Raw genomic sequence first — 17,866 nt, 5'->3', positions numbered from 1 at the left:
CCAAATATTATCTGATAAACTTGGGTTACTTTTTATGAAAAATAAACTCTTAGATTACAAAATCATAAAAAAAGTATTTCTATTCCTAATGCTGGAAACAGGAAACTAATCCAGATCTTTTTAAATCCATAGCCAGCACCCTTAACTACTCTAGACAATATCTATAACTCATGAGAACCATAATCTTGGATAATTCAAAGGCCCATCCAGCCACAAACTCTATGACTGATAAAGGAGACAAACAAAATTAATTGTTATTCTCCTCCTCCACTCACCTCCAGTCCTCTACTATGTAAGACATTACAAAGGATTAAGGGCGAATGAAATTGAACGTTCTTGCTCAGGCTTCTAAAAGAACCGCAGAACTGAACCCAGCCAAGCCAGTAATGAACACTTAACCTTAGAAAAGGTCAAGCCCAGTACCTTGGCCTTGGCATCCTCTGGGTCATCACCCTTCGAAGCCAGCAGCATGAGTCGCAGGACCAGGGTTATGCTGAAGGGGAACTGTCCTCTCAGCTCAGGAACATTGGATTTTATGAGTTTTTCTATTTTGGGCAATGGAATGTTAAAGAAATATACATCTCCCAGGAGGTCTTGACCTCGTCTTCCAGCACGTCCAGACATCTGGAAACAAAATAGAAACACAGCATAAAACTTAACTAAATACTTTCTCTATCACATTTAGAATTGAGTCTTTATATTGGGTTGGAACAAATAAACTGAGCATATGACCAACCATTAAATAACTGAAACTAAAATCTAACTATGTAGCACTTTGGACATTTACCATGGCTGAGACAGAGCTGAAAATGAGATAAAATTTATCATTATTATCTACTTATTTTGTGCCAAAAATTGTGCTAGATATTTGTATAATATATATAAGAAAATAAAAAACAAAAAAAGACCTTATCCTGATTTCGAGTTCACTTACAGCTGAACTTATTACATGAATTCTTTCCCTTCCTGTATTTTGTGCCCTCATCCCTTTCTCTCTCACACACAAGTGTGTTAAGTTACAAATCACCAGGAAATTTGTGCACAGATTGAGGAAATATATGAGTAAGATAAAATTCAGAAACATTATTTGTAAAAAGCAAGTTAAGAACAAACTCTTTATAGAAGTTATATCAGTTCTGAGTTATTAAGTGCTTAGAATGTGCTAAGTCCTGTGTGTGTGTGTGTGTGTGTGTGTGTGTGTGTGTTCAATAAAACTTCATCTACAAAAACAGGTTGTGGGCCAAATTTGTCCCATGGACCACAGTTTGCTTATTCTTGCAATAAAGGGTGCAATAGATGGGATTGTTTTACTGTTAATGATTTTTATAGATTTGTCTTTCTATCTTTGTTATAGCTTTCTTTGCAGTTTTTATTCTTGTTATGACAATAATGATTTTTACTTTACCAGTCCTTAACAAAACACTAAAACAAATAGTTCTGCCCTCAAATGAGAAAGTTAGAAATGGCACAGGGCTGGCTTAAACCCAGTAAGAAAGAGTCGTGGAAGGTAATAATCACAAGTAACTAAAAAGTAAATGGCTTCTACAATGTGTCAAGCACTCTTTGAAATATTTTATACATATGAACATACTTAACTATTAAAACAGCATTATAAAGTTTTTTGTTTGTTTGCTTGGGGATTTTTTTTGTATCATTGACCCCCTTTGCAAATTGGAAGAATGAGGCATAAAAAGGTCAGGTGACCTCTCATGGTTGCGAAGTTTATAGGAAGCAGTGCAGTCAGGAGAGAAAACGCTAAGTCCTTTAAACATTTTTTTTTATACAGACCTCACAACAACTATATGAGGTAAATCTAATCATTATCCCCATTTTACAAAGTAGAAACTGGAACATGAGGAATATAAGAAACTTGTGCATAGTCAAACAACCAGGAAGTTGTTTGGAAATCCAGGATTCAAACCCTGACATTTTGACTCCTAAGTTCAGTATCTGAAATATCATAACACCCTGGCTTCACAGCCCTAAATATGAGATTCCCAAAGTTGATATGGGAGGATAGTTCATATACAGCACAGAAGCAGGAGGAGAAACAAAAGGGACAGGCATTGGTAAAGTGGTGAGAAATAAGGATGTTATATTCCACAGAAAAAAGGGCTATAGGAGAATAATAAGTAAATGTTTACAGAGGTAGGGAGCAGTGCACTTTAACAAAATCTCGAATGTTGGGTGATATATCTAAATTTAATGCCACTAGAAAAAATATTCATCAAATGTTCCTGAACGGGGAAACCATATGAAGACAAACTACTCTGCATGCAGGAAATAGTAGAGTAAGGAGAACTGAAAATCAGGAAAACCATTTTAATAACGCAAGGCCAAGAATGTATGATGGATGGTAGTGGGGGAGAAATTGAGGGGCGGCCGGTTAGCTCAGTTGGTTAGAGTGCAGTGCTCATAACACCAAGGTTGCCGGTTCGATCCCCATGTGGGCCACTGAGCTGTACCCTCCACAACTAGATTGAAACAACTACCTGACTTGGAACCGATGGGTCCTGGAAAAACACACTGTTCAATAATAATAATAATAATAATAATAATAATAATAATAATAATAGAAATTTAAAAGGCAAAAATTAAATATCACCACAGGAGACTAATGAAATGGGATTTGTAATAGACTGTGTATCAGGAGCAAAAAAGAGAGACATATTAGTGATAACTCCACAGCACAAAATCATGTGCACAGGAAATGAATGAGTAAGTGCTTATGAAGCACCTTCCATGTGTATCTTCCCTACAAATCATTTCATTTAATTCTGGCAAATGCTGTGGAGTAGTAAGTATCATTCCTGTTCTGGAGATAAGAAAGAAGGATCAGACAGTTTAGGTATCTCACCCAAGACCACATATCTGGTTAGTGACGATCACATAATCCCAAACTCATCTGTTTTTCATTATATCACAGCTAAAAAAGACAGTCAAGCACAAATGAATGTCAAAGTATCCTAGCCCATAAATTGCAGCATGTTTTGTAGACTAAAGAATCACTTTTCTTTTTTTTTTTTCTTTTTTTTACTATTATATGGCCTTACTTTAGTAATGCAATAGAGGATTTATGCACATCACAATACCTGTCTGTAATTTAAAGCATCTAGATAGATTGAGTTTTGAGCAAAAACCACAGATTTACAAGGCATATTGATTCCTAAAGCAAGTGTCCCAGTAGCTGTCACCACCTAGAAAGAGAATAAAACAATTACCTCATGAAACAGGACTTCTATAGAATGCCATATCGTTATTGAACTTTGAATTCAACTAAACCCCTGTGGGAACATTAGAGATACTAACCACATCGGTATTTTTGCTATTTCACAAACACATCAAGCACATTTCCAGTTCAGGGCCACACCAGTCACTCTGCTCTGCACATAATGTTGTTTCCCAAATATTTGTTTATTTGGTTTATCCAGTTCTCTGCTTAAATGTCAAAAAAATTTATGGACTACCATATTCAAAATAACCACCCCTATCATCAGTATTTCTCTCCCTACTCTATAGCATTCCTCTTCATAGCATTAGTGACTACCTGAAGTAATATTACTTGTTTGTTTAATTGTCCTACACCAGACTTCAAGCCCCATTCAACATTGTATCCCCATGCTGACAAGAGCACCTGGCACATGACTGGTGTTCAGTAAATATTTTTTTAATAAATAACTAGAAAGGGAATTTCCCTATGACAGGGTAATAATGCTTTTACAAACTCACTTGTGGGCAACTGCCTACTTCATCACTATAATTTATTTGTAAAGGTTATTTCTATGGCAATAATATTTTTAACTAATAAAAGCAAAATAAAGTTTCATTTCTTCCCTGAATTACCATGATAACTGATGAGAAAAGAAGTAGGACAAACTTTAAAGTTTCCTAAATAATCCACTTTTGCTTATTTTTTCATATAATGCTGGGTATTTCTAATTGCCCTGTCTTTCCCTTTATGTTGATTATCATACATGCCATGATTAATGTTAATGGTAAAGTACATGAGGTAATTTTCTCCAATTAATCTGTAACAGACATCTACACATCTGTTAAAATGTAATACGCCATTTAGTAACTGTTTATCTAAAGGTTTTTAATAAGAACAAAAATGGGAAAAGTAAGAACATTAAATTTAGAATGTAACTAGAATAAATACCTTTTTTGAAAATGTGTTCTTTGTAACAAAGTTATTACTATTTCCATAGTACCTTTTCTAGAATGATCTAGCAACTACTATTTAGCAGGTATTATTTTAGACACAAAATATACTGATTAAACTATGTGTGTTTCTTTCTTTCAATGCATAATCATGGAGAAAATTTTTGTCCCCAGTTGTTGACTTTTAAAATAAACAAATAACTTATTATTATTTAAGAGAAAATCTAAGCCAAGTTATTCATGATATATTTGGGGTTTTTCCAGATTACAGATTTGCCCTTTAATTATAGGGTCAGATTTTCCTCAACCTTTATTTATTAAGATTGAAAGATACTACCCAGAGTAGCAGAATCAATATCAACCTCAATTCCTCTCTCTTTCTCTCTGTCACACACACACACACACACACACACACACACATCACACAGATATAATGTATATCATACAAAAATTTAAGATAGATAATTTGAAAAATTCAGAATCTATTTTTAAATATTACTCAAGATCTAAAGTAACTAGGAAATTATATAAACCCTCTCTGTGAATTTATCTAGACTATACCCATACAATCTCATGGGACATAATTATACATTACAAGGGTTTGGTTTGCAAGCTATTTCACGTCATCTTCCCCTTGTCCACTATCAGTGATAGGAGAGACAGCATTTAGGAGTGACACATCTAAAAACTCTACCAAGATATGCAGTGGGCCCCATAGAAGCAATCCATTCTTGCTCTTATTTCAGCTATTACATTGAGAAAATATCTGATCAAAACACTATTGTAAATGTTGTCCAAGCCCATGAAAGAACGTCTATAGTCAAAATTATATGAACAACGGACAAAATTCCCTAGGTACTATAAATGGAAAAGCAAGGGGTTGCTCTAAGATCAACATAGGTAATTTTATTATAGAAATATTTGGAAAAGTATCTGTTTAGGGGCTATTTTACTTTCATGAAAAAGGTAAACTGAATGATAAATTTCAAACCCCTTCCCTCAATTAAATAAGATGGGGAAATATGCAGTTATATCAAGGTTCATAAAAAAAAGACACAGTTAGATGAGAAAAAAGTATTAATAGTTATTTTCAACTTTTCTTGGGTATTCAGCTTTATATAGACACAGCTTCAAGTTTTAAAACAAAAAAATTTACCAACCTTAATAAAACCTTTCCTAAAAAGAATCTCAACTAACTGTTTTTCCTTGTGGGTCAAAGATCGGTGATGATATCCAATACCCCTTTCTGCCAAAGCCTTCAGTTCTGCACCTTTTCTTGAGAATTTCACTCGATCAAGTATCACCTGCAAAGTCTAAAAGAAGCAAGAGTTTTAGGGATTTTGATAAATTTTTTATCTAATTTTAATTTAAACCAGAATAAAAAGTGTTTAAATGAAAATAACAGGCATTCTATATTAATACTTTGGCTACATGAGGCAACCGTTTGCAGTTGACTCAACATAGGTACAAAGAACATTTTATGGCAGCAACAGTAACTATGGAACATATTCCCAAATCGTTCAGCACAAAGTCTTGCAATTTCACCACCCGCATACACACCCCCTATACCCACCCTGACCTCAGTCTCAAGGGGTGAGAAGTACTGACAAAGTAGTAGATAAAAACACCCAGAGGAGGTGTGAATGCAGGACATGCTCCTGCCTGAGTGCCTGAGGGAGGTCAGTTCCCCACTGGACCATTCCCCCCTCCTCCCGGGGGGGGGGAAGGAGAGAGAGAGGGAGGGGAGAGAGAGAGAGAGAGAGATCTCCAAAATGAGCAGATTCCTTACCCAATATTATCTTGGAATGCTTACTCCTCAGTGTAAATTATTCACAAATTGCCTTAAAAATATATATGCCCTAAGGAGGAAGTCCGCTTGTGTACAGAGTTATATGTACAAAAAATAAACACTACTTTAAGGAGAAAAAGAAAAACAATACCCCCCAAAATGTATACATGTATACAAAAGAATGGCTATCTACATCGATACTGTGTGTGTGTGTGTGTGTGTGTGTGTGTGTGTGTGTGTATAGTCACAAATAAAAGATATAAAAGGTTCATCTAGAAGGGCAATAATTACTTCTGATTGATAGCACTGGTTTTACTGTTACTAATTGTATTTTTAAATTTCTCTACCATAAGGTTGAATCAATTTATATAAAAAAAAAGTTTTAAAGAAAAAATGGCATACCACTTGAAGATATTTACATGCCGTTTTGATGGACTTTTTAGACTATAACATAGAAAGCCTGTTTTTGAGAAACTCTGCACATATTCTTTAAAGTGTATTGACCACAGGTACCCAAATATTCCAATGAAGCACGTGAGATCGAAGTCCAGAATTCAGGCTGCAAAGAACAGCATCACAGAAACAACTAATGAAAGGACAGGTACTCTCAGGGGTCAACTGTCAACAAGCAAGACATAATCTATAAATCCTAATCCTGTCCATTTTAGACATGCTCTGCAGAGTCCTCAAGAGTTTCGTGTAGCCAGGAGATGCCACACAGAGATGTCTATTCTGGTAAAGACTACCTTTAGTTATTACATTCGGTGCTGTCTATCTCTGAGGGGTGATGGCTAATGAGTGAAAGGATTTCCTGGAGAACTGTTCCACTGCAAGTGCTGACCTCAGTGTCCAGTGCTTTCCGATCAGCATACGTGCACTCCTCAGGGATTTCCAGGTTCTTCTCTAGAACCTTGAGTAGATTACTATATTCAGCTTCTTGTATAAAACTTTGATCCATTTTTCTGGACTTTTTCTGGCTTTTTTCATCACTGTTCATAAAAATAAATTTTAAATAATGAATAGTCAAATTTGGCCACTACAGAAAGCCCAAGACTCCCCTAATCCTCATCATGCAGACACGCACTCCTATGTACATCTGTACTATCCTGACTCAATCGGCTTCCTCTAATGCACTTCCTCATTGGCCTCTGAAACATTCTGTCCCTATCAAAAAATCCCCTACATACCCATATTTTCTTCCAAATGTTTCTCTTCCTTCTTGCTATAAGGAGCCTTCTTGCCAAATCCAGTCCCCACAGATGACCTCGCTTCCCCTTTCTAAAGTGGTGCCATTCACTAAAATGATGATCACTTTCTTTTTCTAGCAAAAGGTCTGGCCCTAATGTTTGCAGAGCGTGGGCCAGTGACTAATGGAGGCCCACACACCGTTGTCTAACTATTTGTAAGTTTTAAATCAAGGTTACAAGCTATTGAATAATACATTCCATCTTCCTACCTTAACAGATACAGCTCCACAACAACTTAGAATTTAAAAGGGTGAGAACGGGCTCCAGATGGACATGTCTCTGAATCTCCACTGACTCTGAATTTTATGGGACTGGATAGAGAAGGAGGAAGGTGAGGGCGGTGTTGTCCAAAGCACGGGGCCCAGGGCAGGGGCCCCACTCACCCTCAGTATGATGGACTGAACAAGATACTAAAACATTCTTTATAGTTTTATTGCCTGAGTTGTTGGTCACTAATTCAACTTGGAATGGCGGCCCCTAGTGCCCTGAACAGACGTTGCCTAATCAGAAGACCAGTTACCGAAAACCCTTATGCCTTCTATGTCGTCTCTGTCAGGGCTTTTCACTTCCCAATGCTTCCATGCAAACAGCGCAACAGGCAGAGGGGAGCATAAGCAGAAGGGTCAGCAGCACATTCCAGCTTGCTCTGGAATCATTTGAGAAATCTGAATCATAGAGGCTCTAGAAGCTGTTTCAGCTTTGAGGGAAGTATCTACCATTCATTCAAAAATAGTCTGGAAACAAGTATTACCTGCCAAGTAATGTGCTAAACACTGGAGATAAAAAGAAGAAAATACATGGCCTCTGTTGTAAAAAAAAACCCCAATAATTTAAGGGAAAAAACACATAAAAACAACAGCAATGCATTATAATAATTGAGCTACTAAATACTGAGAGTGTAGCAAGAGCACATGAAAAATGGTACTGAATTTAACTGGGGGAATTAGGGCAAGACCCAGAAAAAAAGATTAAAAAAATTTGAGTATAAGCTTTGGGGCAAGCAGGAAGATAGGCACTCAAGGCAGATGGGTGATATCATGGAAAAGCATAGAGGTAAAAGAACAAGTCATGTAAGGAGAACCATAAATGCTGAGTAATGTTAGACAGGAGTGGCAGAAAGTGAAACTGAAAAAGATAGGGCAAAGTCCAAAACATGTCATCACACCAACAATAGCCAAGGAGTTTAGAATTCATCACCTAAGCAAAAAAGCAAGAAGACTATTGAGTGTGGGATAATTGAATCAATTTGAATGTTATCAAGATCATTTGTAAGCTAAACTGGAGAGTGAGTGGTGAAACTTAAAAGCTCTGAGGTCAAAAAAAAAAAAAAGAAGACATGATGAGCATGTAAACAAAGCAGTGACCAAAGATAGGATAATAAAGAAAGAATAAATGTTTTGGACCTAGAGTTATCAGAATTAGACACTGAGCACAAGAAAAAGGAAGGAGTAAAGTTCTACCAAGCATAAAATTGCCATTTCAACCCATTCTCCAGATCATTCTATGTCATTGATGTAATTGTGATGGTTTATCAGTGACACCTCCATGTTGTGACCCAAGACAATGTGGTTAGACTTTGTTTCAGCCTTCTGAGGGCTGACTGAGAGCCAGTCACTAGGTATCAAGCTGTGCTTATTTTGAGAAATGATTATGTCAGGTACATAGTCTACCAGTACTCATCAGCAGTGGTCCTGCCTCTGCCAAGTCCTAAATGTGACTGATCTATGCAACTAAGGAATATATAAATATCATGGCCACTTATCTCTACCCTACTCTCCCACCAAAATTTACTCAATTTGCAAATAAGCCCAAGAAATAACCAGAACTTCTTCGTAGCACATTCAATATATGTTTTCTACTGGGATTTGAGAAGTATTTTAACCTTTCAACCAAGAGTTTGTTTCAGTAAATACTTACATTATCTTTTGTTTCTCGATGGATTTTTTAACTTTTTTAAGTTTGTTAGCCACAACATGAGCTTCTTTATCAGCTGTGAGAGGCCTTTCTCTCTCTTGCTTTTGCTCCAGGAAATTACTTGCGTTTATTGCGCTCTTTTCTACAGATCCTAACTTGAATCTGGAAACAAATGAAAAGAATGATTGCCTTGAATATAATGCTGTAAACAGAATGCAACCATATTTCCATCTCCTGCTATCACCCTGATATATACCTGTTGAATTTTTAATATCCATCTTTACGAGTTTTAGCCTGAACAGGCACACAGGTGTCCTGAGTCAGCCGACTCCTCGGTAACTATTTTACAGTACATAAGACATTCCCTCACACCTTGCCCAAGACCTTACCCCCAGGGCAACAGCAATAGAAGCTTATGGAAATATTTCCTGTAAGAGTAGTCAGACACTCCACAGGCTGGGGACAGAAGTCAACGGATTTTCTAAATTTATGTACAGAAAAGGGACGCCTCCCTCTCCTCATGAAAGATGAGAGAAAAAAAGTTTTTTAAACCAAAAAAGTTTGCTCTTTATTTTTATTGTTGTTGTAGTTGTTCTTGTATTTAATTCCACTGATCTTTAGGTCTATCTCATAACAGAATCAAAGGTCCCTAGTATTAGGTAAATATGTTTAAGTTCAGATTTCTTGATAACTAAATTTTTTGTGGATTTTAGTGCCTCCTTAGTTTTCTCTCTTTCCTTCCAGTTTTATTGAGATATAATTGATATACAACATTGTATAAGTTTGAGGTGTACAGCATGATGATTTCACACACACACACACACACACACACACACACACACACCCCAAAATGATTACCATAAGATTAGTTAACACATCTACCACCTCACATATTTACCATGTGTGTTTTAAGAACATTTAAGATCTACTCTCTTAGCAACATTGAAGTATGCAATACAGTATTGTTACTTATAATCACCATTCTGTATATTAGATCTCAAGAACTTATTCATCTTATACCAGGAAGTTTGTACCCATTTCTCCCACCCCTCACCCTTTGGCAATCACTAATGTATTATCTGTTTCTAGGAGTCAGGCTTTTTCAGATTCCACATACAAGTGAGATCACACAGTAAATTGTTGCTCTTTTAGGCAGGATATCCAGAGAAAATCTTGGGTTCTCACCCTAACCTTGTGGAATGTGACTACTTCTTTCCAGAGTTCAGATGAGACCCCAGGTATGCCAGCCTTTACAATCCAGAAAGGTATTGTGTCTGGTCTTTATCCCTTTTGAAATGTAAATTCATAGGGACATAGTGGTCCAGACTTCCTGGCACCTTGGGGTTTAAATTAGAGACGTAGTCTGGGTTGTAGCCATTTGTCCTTTTCAGACCTAACCAACTAACTAGGCAAATGGCTACAGACCCACTTCTCCTAGTATGTGAAGAGTGAAATATTTCTAGGGGAAGCAAATCAAACATTCCTTATCCTTATATTACATACATTGCCCTGTATCAAGAAGCTAGGGCTTTTGACAAGAAGACTGAAACATCCACCTAAGTTTTATTCCCCTACAATACCTTTAGCAAAATGCTGTGGCTGGAAGTAGTCAATAGCCATTTAAATATAGCTCATTATAGCAAATCCTGGGTTAGGTCTATACAATGAAATTTTTTAAATGTAAATTGTGAGACAAAGGTCTTTTCTAAAGTCTTCACAGGAAACTAGCATGAGGAGGAATGTTGTTAGTGAAGAGTAAATAAATTGGCACACTGGTAAAGGAAGAATTAAGAAAGTGGCAGCCTATGCCACATGGCAAGGAATTTCATGTAGTAGACAGTAAAATAATAAAGATAGGAAACATTACACTTACTATGGTCAGACACTATTCTAAGTGTCTTAAATATATTAATTCATTTAGTACAACTCTATGAGGAAGGCACTATTAGGATCCCTATTTTGCAGATGAGAAAATGGAGAAATAAAAAGATTAAGTGGCCTGTCCCAAATCCCACAGCTTGTATGTCTCAGAGTCCAGCCCCCAAGACAATTCTCTTACCCTTGACGTTATGTTGCTTCTCTGTTTTACTTGAATGAAAGTTACTGTGACCGAGGCACATATTCCATATTGAACAATGCCATTTTCCTCATAGTAGTTCATTTGTTAAAATCTAGGTCACTTAAAGATAATTTTTCCTCTTAAATCTTTCTGATAACCTACATAGAACAAATGAGCTCCAGAGATTGGACCTCAGTCAATATGCTATTATAGTACAGTACTAAGTAATTTCACAATTTATTTTCAATTCGCAACCCCAACCCAATGCATTATTTTTGTCATCTCATTTTGCAAATGAGGAAACTAAGGCTCAAAGCCACTAAGTAGCTATGTAGAAGTGACGGAGCTAAGAGGGAGCTGTGCCTATCCATGAAGGGTGTGCTCTTGAGCACACACTAAACTGTCACTAAACACTAAACATGCTCCACACTATTATTTTTTCCAGAGACCAGACTGGAGAAAGTTGACATGTATGCTATTATTTGAAAAGCTCCCAGAGGTACAGATTAAGCCCTGACAAAGCCTGAGATTTGTTAATAATCTGGGGCTATTTAGGACTAAATCAAGTTGTATAAGACCAAGGATTGGCCCAGTATGTTTTGCAGAGAACCCAAAATTCCTTAAAAGATGTGCCAAGATTCAACTCCTCAAGCAGAATTAAACATTTGATGTTCTTGTGAAATATTTTACTTTCAATACTTGAAAGTGTGTGTATATAATATATATATGTATATAGTGTACATACACACACACGTACATATATGACTAGTGAATACAATTATTTTTGAATTTCTATTTTGCAGTTAGACTTTCAGAAATATACCAGAGATACTAAATTATGTTTATTTGTAAGTAAGACCTGAAGCCATGCTTGAAAGTAAAGTAGGTAAGCTGTGTTACTTCTTGGTAGTTCAGAAATTTATTTTTCAGAGTCAACAACAAAGGTAAAACGAACACTTTTATTGCAATTCTCAAAACACAACATATATTCAATTATCATCATTACTTTAAAGATACATTATCAATGATTATTCATTACTATATGTCTACTTATAGGTGAACAATTTTCATTAAACTTTGCCACCTAAGCAAGATTCTGTGGCCTTACTTATATAAAGCTTCCATGGATTAGAGTAGTTTGAAATTGTCTGAAGTGAATAAAGCTTTCTATTCTGATCCCAAAATATGTGATCAAGGTTAATCCAGGATATAGAGTGCTATTCATTTAATAAATGATATTTTTGCATAACTTATACTTTATCAAAAATGGAATATTACATTTAATGTTAAGCTGTTCCATGCTATAACAATATAAAATCTAGCAAGGCATCAGTGCCTATAAGTTATAGTTCTCATAACTATAAATTAAAAACGGTAAAATACTCCAACAATAAATACTCTAGCATAGTCTGAGGATACTTCAATTTTATGAGAGATACTTGTGTGCCTAAACATTCAATTTGTTTTGCAAAGAATCTAGGTATTTACTGAACAGAGGTATTTAACAAGACATAGATAAAAATACAATAGTAAAAAGAAAACAAGAAATGGAGAAGGTAATTTGTAATGGCACAAGTAAAAATACTTTATTAAGAATTAAACTAGAGACATCATAGAAATGGCGGCAGTGAGGCGGGCTCCCTAAATTCTCTCCTGGAAATTACCACAAATTGAACAGTTATAACCCATCAGAGAACCCTCTGCTCATCACACAGAACAGCTAAGAGACACACAATGATTACATGAAGGTGGGCAAACCGGGCGAGTGGGGCAAGAGGAAAGGGAGCCGTGTAGAGGCACAGCCTCCACCCGCGGCTGCGGAGACTAGGGGCCCCAGGAAGCAGATCGGAGAGTATTACGGCAGCCAGGTGGCGGGCTCACTGCACACCACACAGTCCCGCTGTGAGGGCCGCAAGAGCACGCTGGAGCATCTGAGGCAGAAGCCTCGGCTCAAAACTGCGGCGGGACTTTCTCGGACAGAAAGCAAAAACAACTTCATAAAGAAGACCCCACTCCCACCCTCCCTCAGAAACCCTAGCCCCACCATTCCAGAGTCTTAAATTGATCCCTGAATGGAGTAGTGTCAGATTACAGAGGCGCTCGCACTCCCAGGAGGTGGAGGGGCTAGGCTAGGAAAGAGGCTGCAGAGTGTGGGACTGCCTACCCCGCCCCCCACCGTTCTGTTCGGCTTGGCTCCTGGCAGGGCAACTTCAGCTGCTCAGTCACTCCCAGGACCCTAGCAGGGGGCTTTCAGCAGCTCAGAAATCTCACAGCCCTCACAGCCCTCTCACAGCCCCCAGCGGAAAGAGTGCCCTAAGACACACGTTGAGCCTGCTGGCTGCAGAGCTTTCAGCGTGCCTCAGGGCAGGCAACAGCAGAAATGGCGATGACTTTGTAAAAACTACCAACCACATCCCACTCATCTAGACCTGCATCGCCAGGGTCACTCTGGGTGCCAGGTGGCTGGCTCTGCCTCCACAAGACGCAGAGGAGATTTTGTATAGCAGAGGACAACCTGGAGATAGCTTGATGGACTTTAACCAAGACTGGCACTGGTTGTTTTTTGTTTGTTTTGTTGTTGTGTGTTTTTTTTGTTTTTTTGGGGTGTTTTGTTGTTGTTGTTTTGGTTGTTTTGTTTTTCTATTTCATTATTATCATTTTTATGTATATATATATATATATATATATATATATATATATATATATATATCCATATATATAGGTGTGTAGACATAGATAGATAGACAGATAGATAGATAATCTCATATTTTCCCATGTATAAGATGCACTCTTTTCGAAAAATTTGTGGTCTAAAAACTGGGTGTGTCTTATACAGTGGTTGTAGATTTTTTGACAGTGATGAGGAGTTGTATGAATTTTATGATGAATAAAACTTAAGTTCAATAACTTTGTGTAATACATTTTTTTCCAAATTTCGGGCCCCAAATTAAAGTGCATCTTATATATGGGAAAATAAGGTATTTTTTTTTCTTTTCTCCCCTCTGTCTCCCTTGTTTTCTTCTTTCTTTTCCCTGCTCTACTTTTTCTCCTTTTTCCATTTCTCTGCAATTATTATTTTGTTGTTGTTGTTGCTAATTTTGTCATGTTTCTTTTTTTTGTATTTTTGAGATTTCTGAGCATGTTGAGTGTTGATTGTTGGTTGTTTTTACATGTGAGAGTATCTGGCTTCTTTTGGTGGCTGGTGTGGTTGTGCTTGTTAATCTGTTTTGCACTAAAATTGCTCTGCAGTAGGGCCCAGCCAAGGAGGCACAAGAACCATCACACCCAGAGGCCAACTTTAGACCAAACCAGAGCATTACCGGGTTTGATCTACAAGAGTCACACCCAAAGGGAAATCTCTACAGGCACAGAGCCCATAGAGGCCAAGCTTCATTGGAGGGGTCAACATAGCAGCTCATAAACTGTGGACACAGCTAATCCTCACGGCCAGTCAGCCTGGGAGTCAGTCCCACCTACTGACAAGCCAAAAGCAATCAGAGCTCAACTTCAACACAAGAAGCCACACAACACAAGGAACACTTCTGGTACATGTGCACAAGAGAATAGGAACACTGAGCAATTCAAATATAAAGGACATATACCTCATAAGCCCACCCAGCAAAGACTGAGAGACATAGCAGATCTACCTAATACATCGAAGCAAGCACAAAGAGTAAGCCAGAATGGGGAAACAAAGAAACACATCCCAAATAAAAGAACAGAAGAAACCTCCTGAATCAGTGGAACTAGAGGAAATACAGGCAACCAACCTATCTAAGACAGAGTTTAGAACACTGATGATTAGAATGTTCAAGGAAATTAGTGAGAATACAAAGGATAGAGAAATCATGAAAAATAGCCAGCTAGAACTAAAGAATACAATTACTGAAATAAATAACAAACTCGAATAAATAACTGAAATAAATAACAAACCAGCAGACTGGATGAAGCAGAAGATTGAATCAGTGACTTAGAAAACAAGATAGCAGAGATCACCCAAGCAGAACAACAAAAAGAAAAAAGAATAAAAAACACTGAAAATAGTTGAAGAGAGCTGGGGGTTAACATCAAGTGCAACAACATGTGCGTCACAGGAATACCAGATGGAGAAGAGAGGGAGCAAGGGATCGAGAATATATTTGAAGCAATAATGACTGAAAACTTCCCTAGCCTGGCAAAGGAAATCGACATACAAGCCCCAGGAAGTGCAGAGAGTTCCAACCAAAATGAACCCAAACAGGCCCACACCAAGACACATTATAGTGAAAATGGCAAGGGTTAAAGACAAAGACAGAATCCTAAAAGCAGCAAGAGACAGGTAGCAAGTTATTTACAAGGGCATCCCCATAAGATTATCTGCCTACTTTTCTACAGAAACTCTGCAGGCCAGAAGGGAGTGGCAGGAGGTTTTCAAAGTGATGAAAAACAAATGCCTACAACCTAGATTGCTTTATCCAGCAAGGTTATCATTTAAAATTGAAGGAGAGATAAAGAGCTTCTCAGAAAAGACTAAGATAAAGGAATTCATACCACCAAGCCAGCATTGCAGTAAATGTTCAAGGGGCTTCTTTAAGCAGAAGAAAAAGAAAAACAATCTAAATAAGGAAGACCAGGAACACAAATAACAAAATGGCAATAACTATGCACCTATCAATAATCACATTAAATGTAAATGGATTAGAGGCTCCAATCAAAAGACATAGGGTGGCTGATTGGATAAGAAAGTAAGACCTTTGCATATGCTGTATACAAGAGTCTCACCTCAGATCAAAAGACACATACAGGCTGAACATAAAGGGATGGGGTAAAATATTTCATGCAAATGGAATGAGAAAAAAACTGGAGTAGCAACCTTATATATTGACAGACATAAAGATAGACATCAACAGTAACACTATCATAGTAGGGGACTTCAATACCCGGTTGTCACCAATGGACAGATCCTCCAGACAGAAAATCAACATGGAAACAGTGGCTTTAAATGACACTTTAGGCCAGCTGGATTTAATTGATATTTTCAAAGCTACAGAATTACATTCTTCTCAAGTGCACATAGAACATTTTCCAAGATAGACCACGTTAGCCCACAAAATAAGTCTCAATAAATTTAAGAAAATTGAAATCATATCAAGTGTCTTCTCTGACCACAGTGCTATGAAATTAGAAATCAACTACAAGAAAAAAACTAGAAAGCAAACAAATACATGGAGGCTGAATAACATGTTACTAAAGAGCGAGTGGGTCAAAAATGAGATCAAGGAAGAAATCAAAAGATACCTCAAGACAAACGAAAATTAAAACACCACGACCCAAAATCTTTGGAATGCAGCGAAAGCAGTGCTATGAGGGAAGTTCATAGCAATGCAGGCCTACCTAAAGAAGCAAGAAAAATCTCAAATCAACAGGCTATCCTTACACCTCAGGGAACTGAAAAAAGAACAGCAAAATAAGCCCAAAGGAAGTACAAGGAAGGAGATAATAAAGACCAGAGCAGAAATAAATTAAACAGAGACTAGAAAAACAATACAAAAGATCAACAAAACCAAGAGCTGGTTTTTTGAGAAGATAAACAAAATTAACAAACCTCTAGCCAGACTCATCAAAAAAAAAAAAGCCAGAGAGAGGACTCAAATTAGTAAAATCAGGAATGAAAGAGAAGTGACAACAGACACCACAGAAATACAAAAAATTTTAAGAAAATACTATGAGCAACTATATGCCAACAAATTTGACAATCTGGAAGAAATGGATAATTTTCTGGAAGCATACAGCCTTCCAAAGCTAACTCAAGTAGAAATGGAAAATCTGATTAGACTGATTACTACCAAGGAAACTGAATCAGTAATCAACAAACTCCCAACAAAAAAAAGCCCCAGGACCAGATGGCTTCACAAGTGAATTTTATCAAACTTTCAAAAAAGAATTATCACCTATTCTACTCAAACTATTCCAAAAAATCCAGAAGAAGGGAAGGCTCCCAACTCTTTTTATGAGGGCTCTATCACCCTGATCCCAAAATCAGACAAAGACACTACAAAAAAAGAAAACTACAGGCCGATATCCCTAATGAACATAGATGCAAAAATCCTCAACAAAATATTAGCAAACAGAATTCAGCAATATATTAAGAAGGTCATATACCTTTATCAAGTAGGGTTCATCCTTAGTATGCAAGGTTGGTTCAATATCTACAAATCAATTAATGTGACACACCACATCAACAAAATGAAAAATAAAAATCATATGGTCATATCAATAGATGAAGAAAAAGCAGATCACAAATACAGCAGCCATTTATGATAAAAACTCGTAGCAAAGTAGAAATAGAGAGATCATATCAGAACATAATAAAGGCCATATATTATAAACCCACAGCTAACATCATACTCAATGGGGAAAAGCTAAAGCCATTCCCCTTAAGATCAGGAACAAGACAAGTCTGTCCACTTTCTCCACTTCTATTCAACATAGTTCTGGAAGTTCTAGGCACAGCAATCAAAAAAGAAAAAGCAATAAAAGGCATCCAAATTGGTAAAGAGGAAGTAAAATTGTCATTGTATGCAGATGACATGATACTATACATAGAGAACCCTAAAGACTCCACCAAAAAACTATTGGAACTGACAAATGAATTCAGTAAGGTAGCAGGATACAAAATCAATATTCAGAAATCAGTTCCGTTTGTATACACCAAAA

The 17,866-nt window shown here is 37.0% G+C and overlaps 1 protein-coding gene across 3 annotated transcripts in view; it reads right to left on the bottom strand.

Annotated features, from left to right (window-relative positions):
- Nucleotides 1-17,866, bottom strand: part of LOC109394917 (probable ATP-dependent RNA helicase DDX60) — a 108,774-nt gene that overhangs the window by 17,449 nt on the left and 73,459 nt on the right. For all 3 annotated transcript variants that reach the window (XM_019665492.1, XM_019665491.1, XM_019665493.1), the window contains 5 exons: nt 9,115-9,273; nt 6,792-6,939; nt 5,322-5,474; nt 3,093-3,197; nt 424-624 (listed from right to left, as the gene is read on the bottom strand). In XM_019665492.1, coding sequence (XP_019521037.1) covers nt 424-624; nt 3,093-3,197; nt 5,322-5,474; nt 6,792-6,939; nt 9,115-9,273 — 766 coding nt within the window. The remainder of the gene's footprint in view (nt 1-423; nt 625-3,092; nt 3,198-5,321; nt 5,475-6,791; nt 6,940-9,114; nt 9,274-17,866) is intronic.

This window comes from Hipposideros armiger, unplaced genomic scaffold (assembly GCF_001890085.2).
Source record: "Hipposideros armiger isolate ML-2016 unplaced genomic scaffold, ASM189008v1 scaffold_444, whole genome shotgun sequence".
NCBI lineage: Eukaryota > Metazoa > Chordata > Mammalia > Chiroptera > Hipposideridae > Hipposideros > Hipposideros armiger.
The sequence above is the reverse complement of the archived record's forward strand: the minus strand, read 5'-3'. Positions and strand labels throughout refer to the sequence as shown.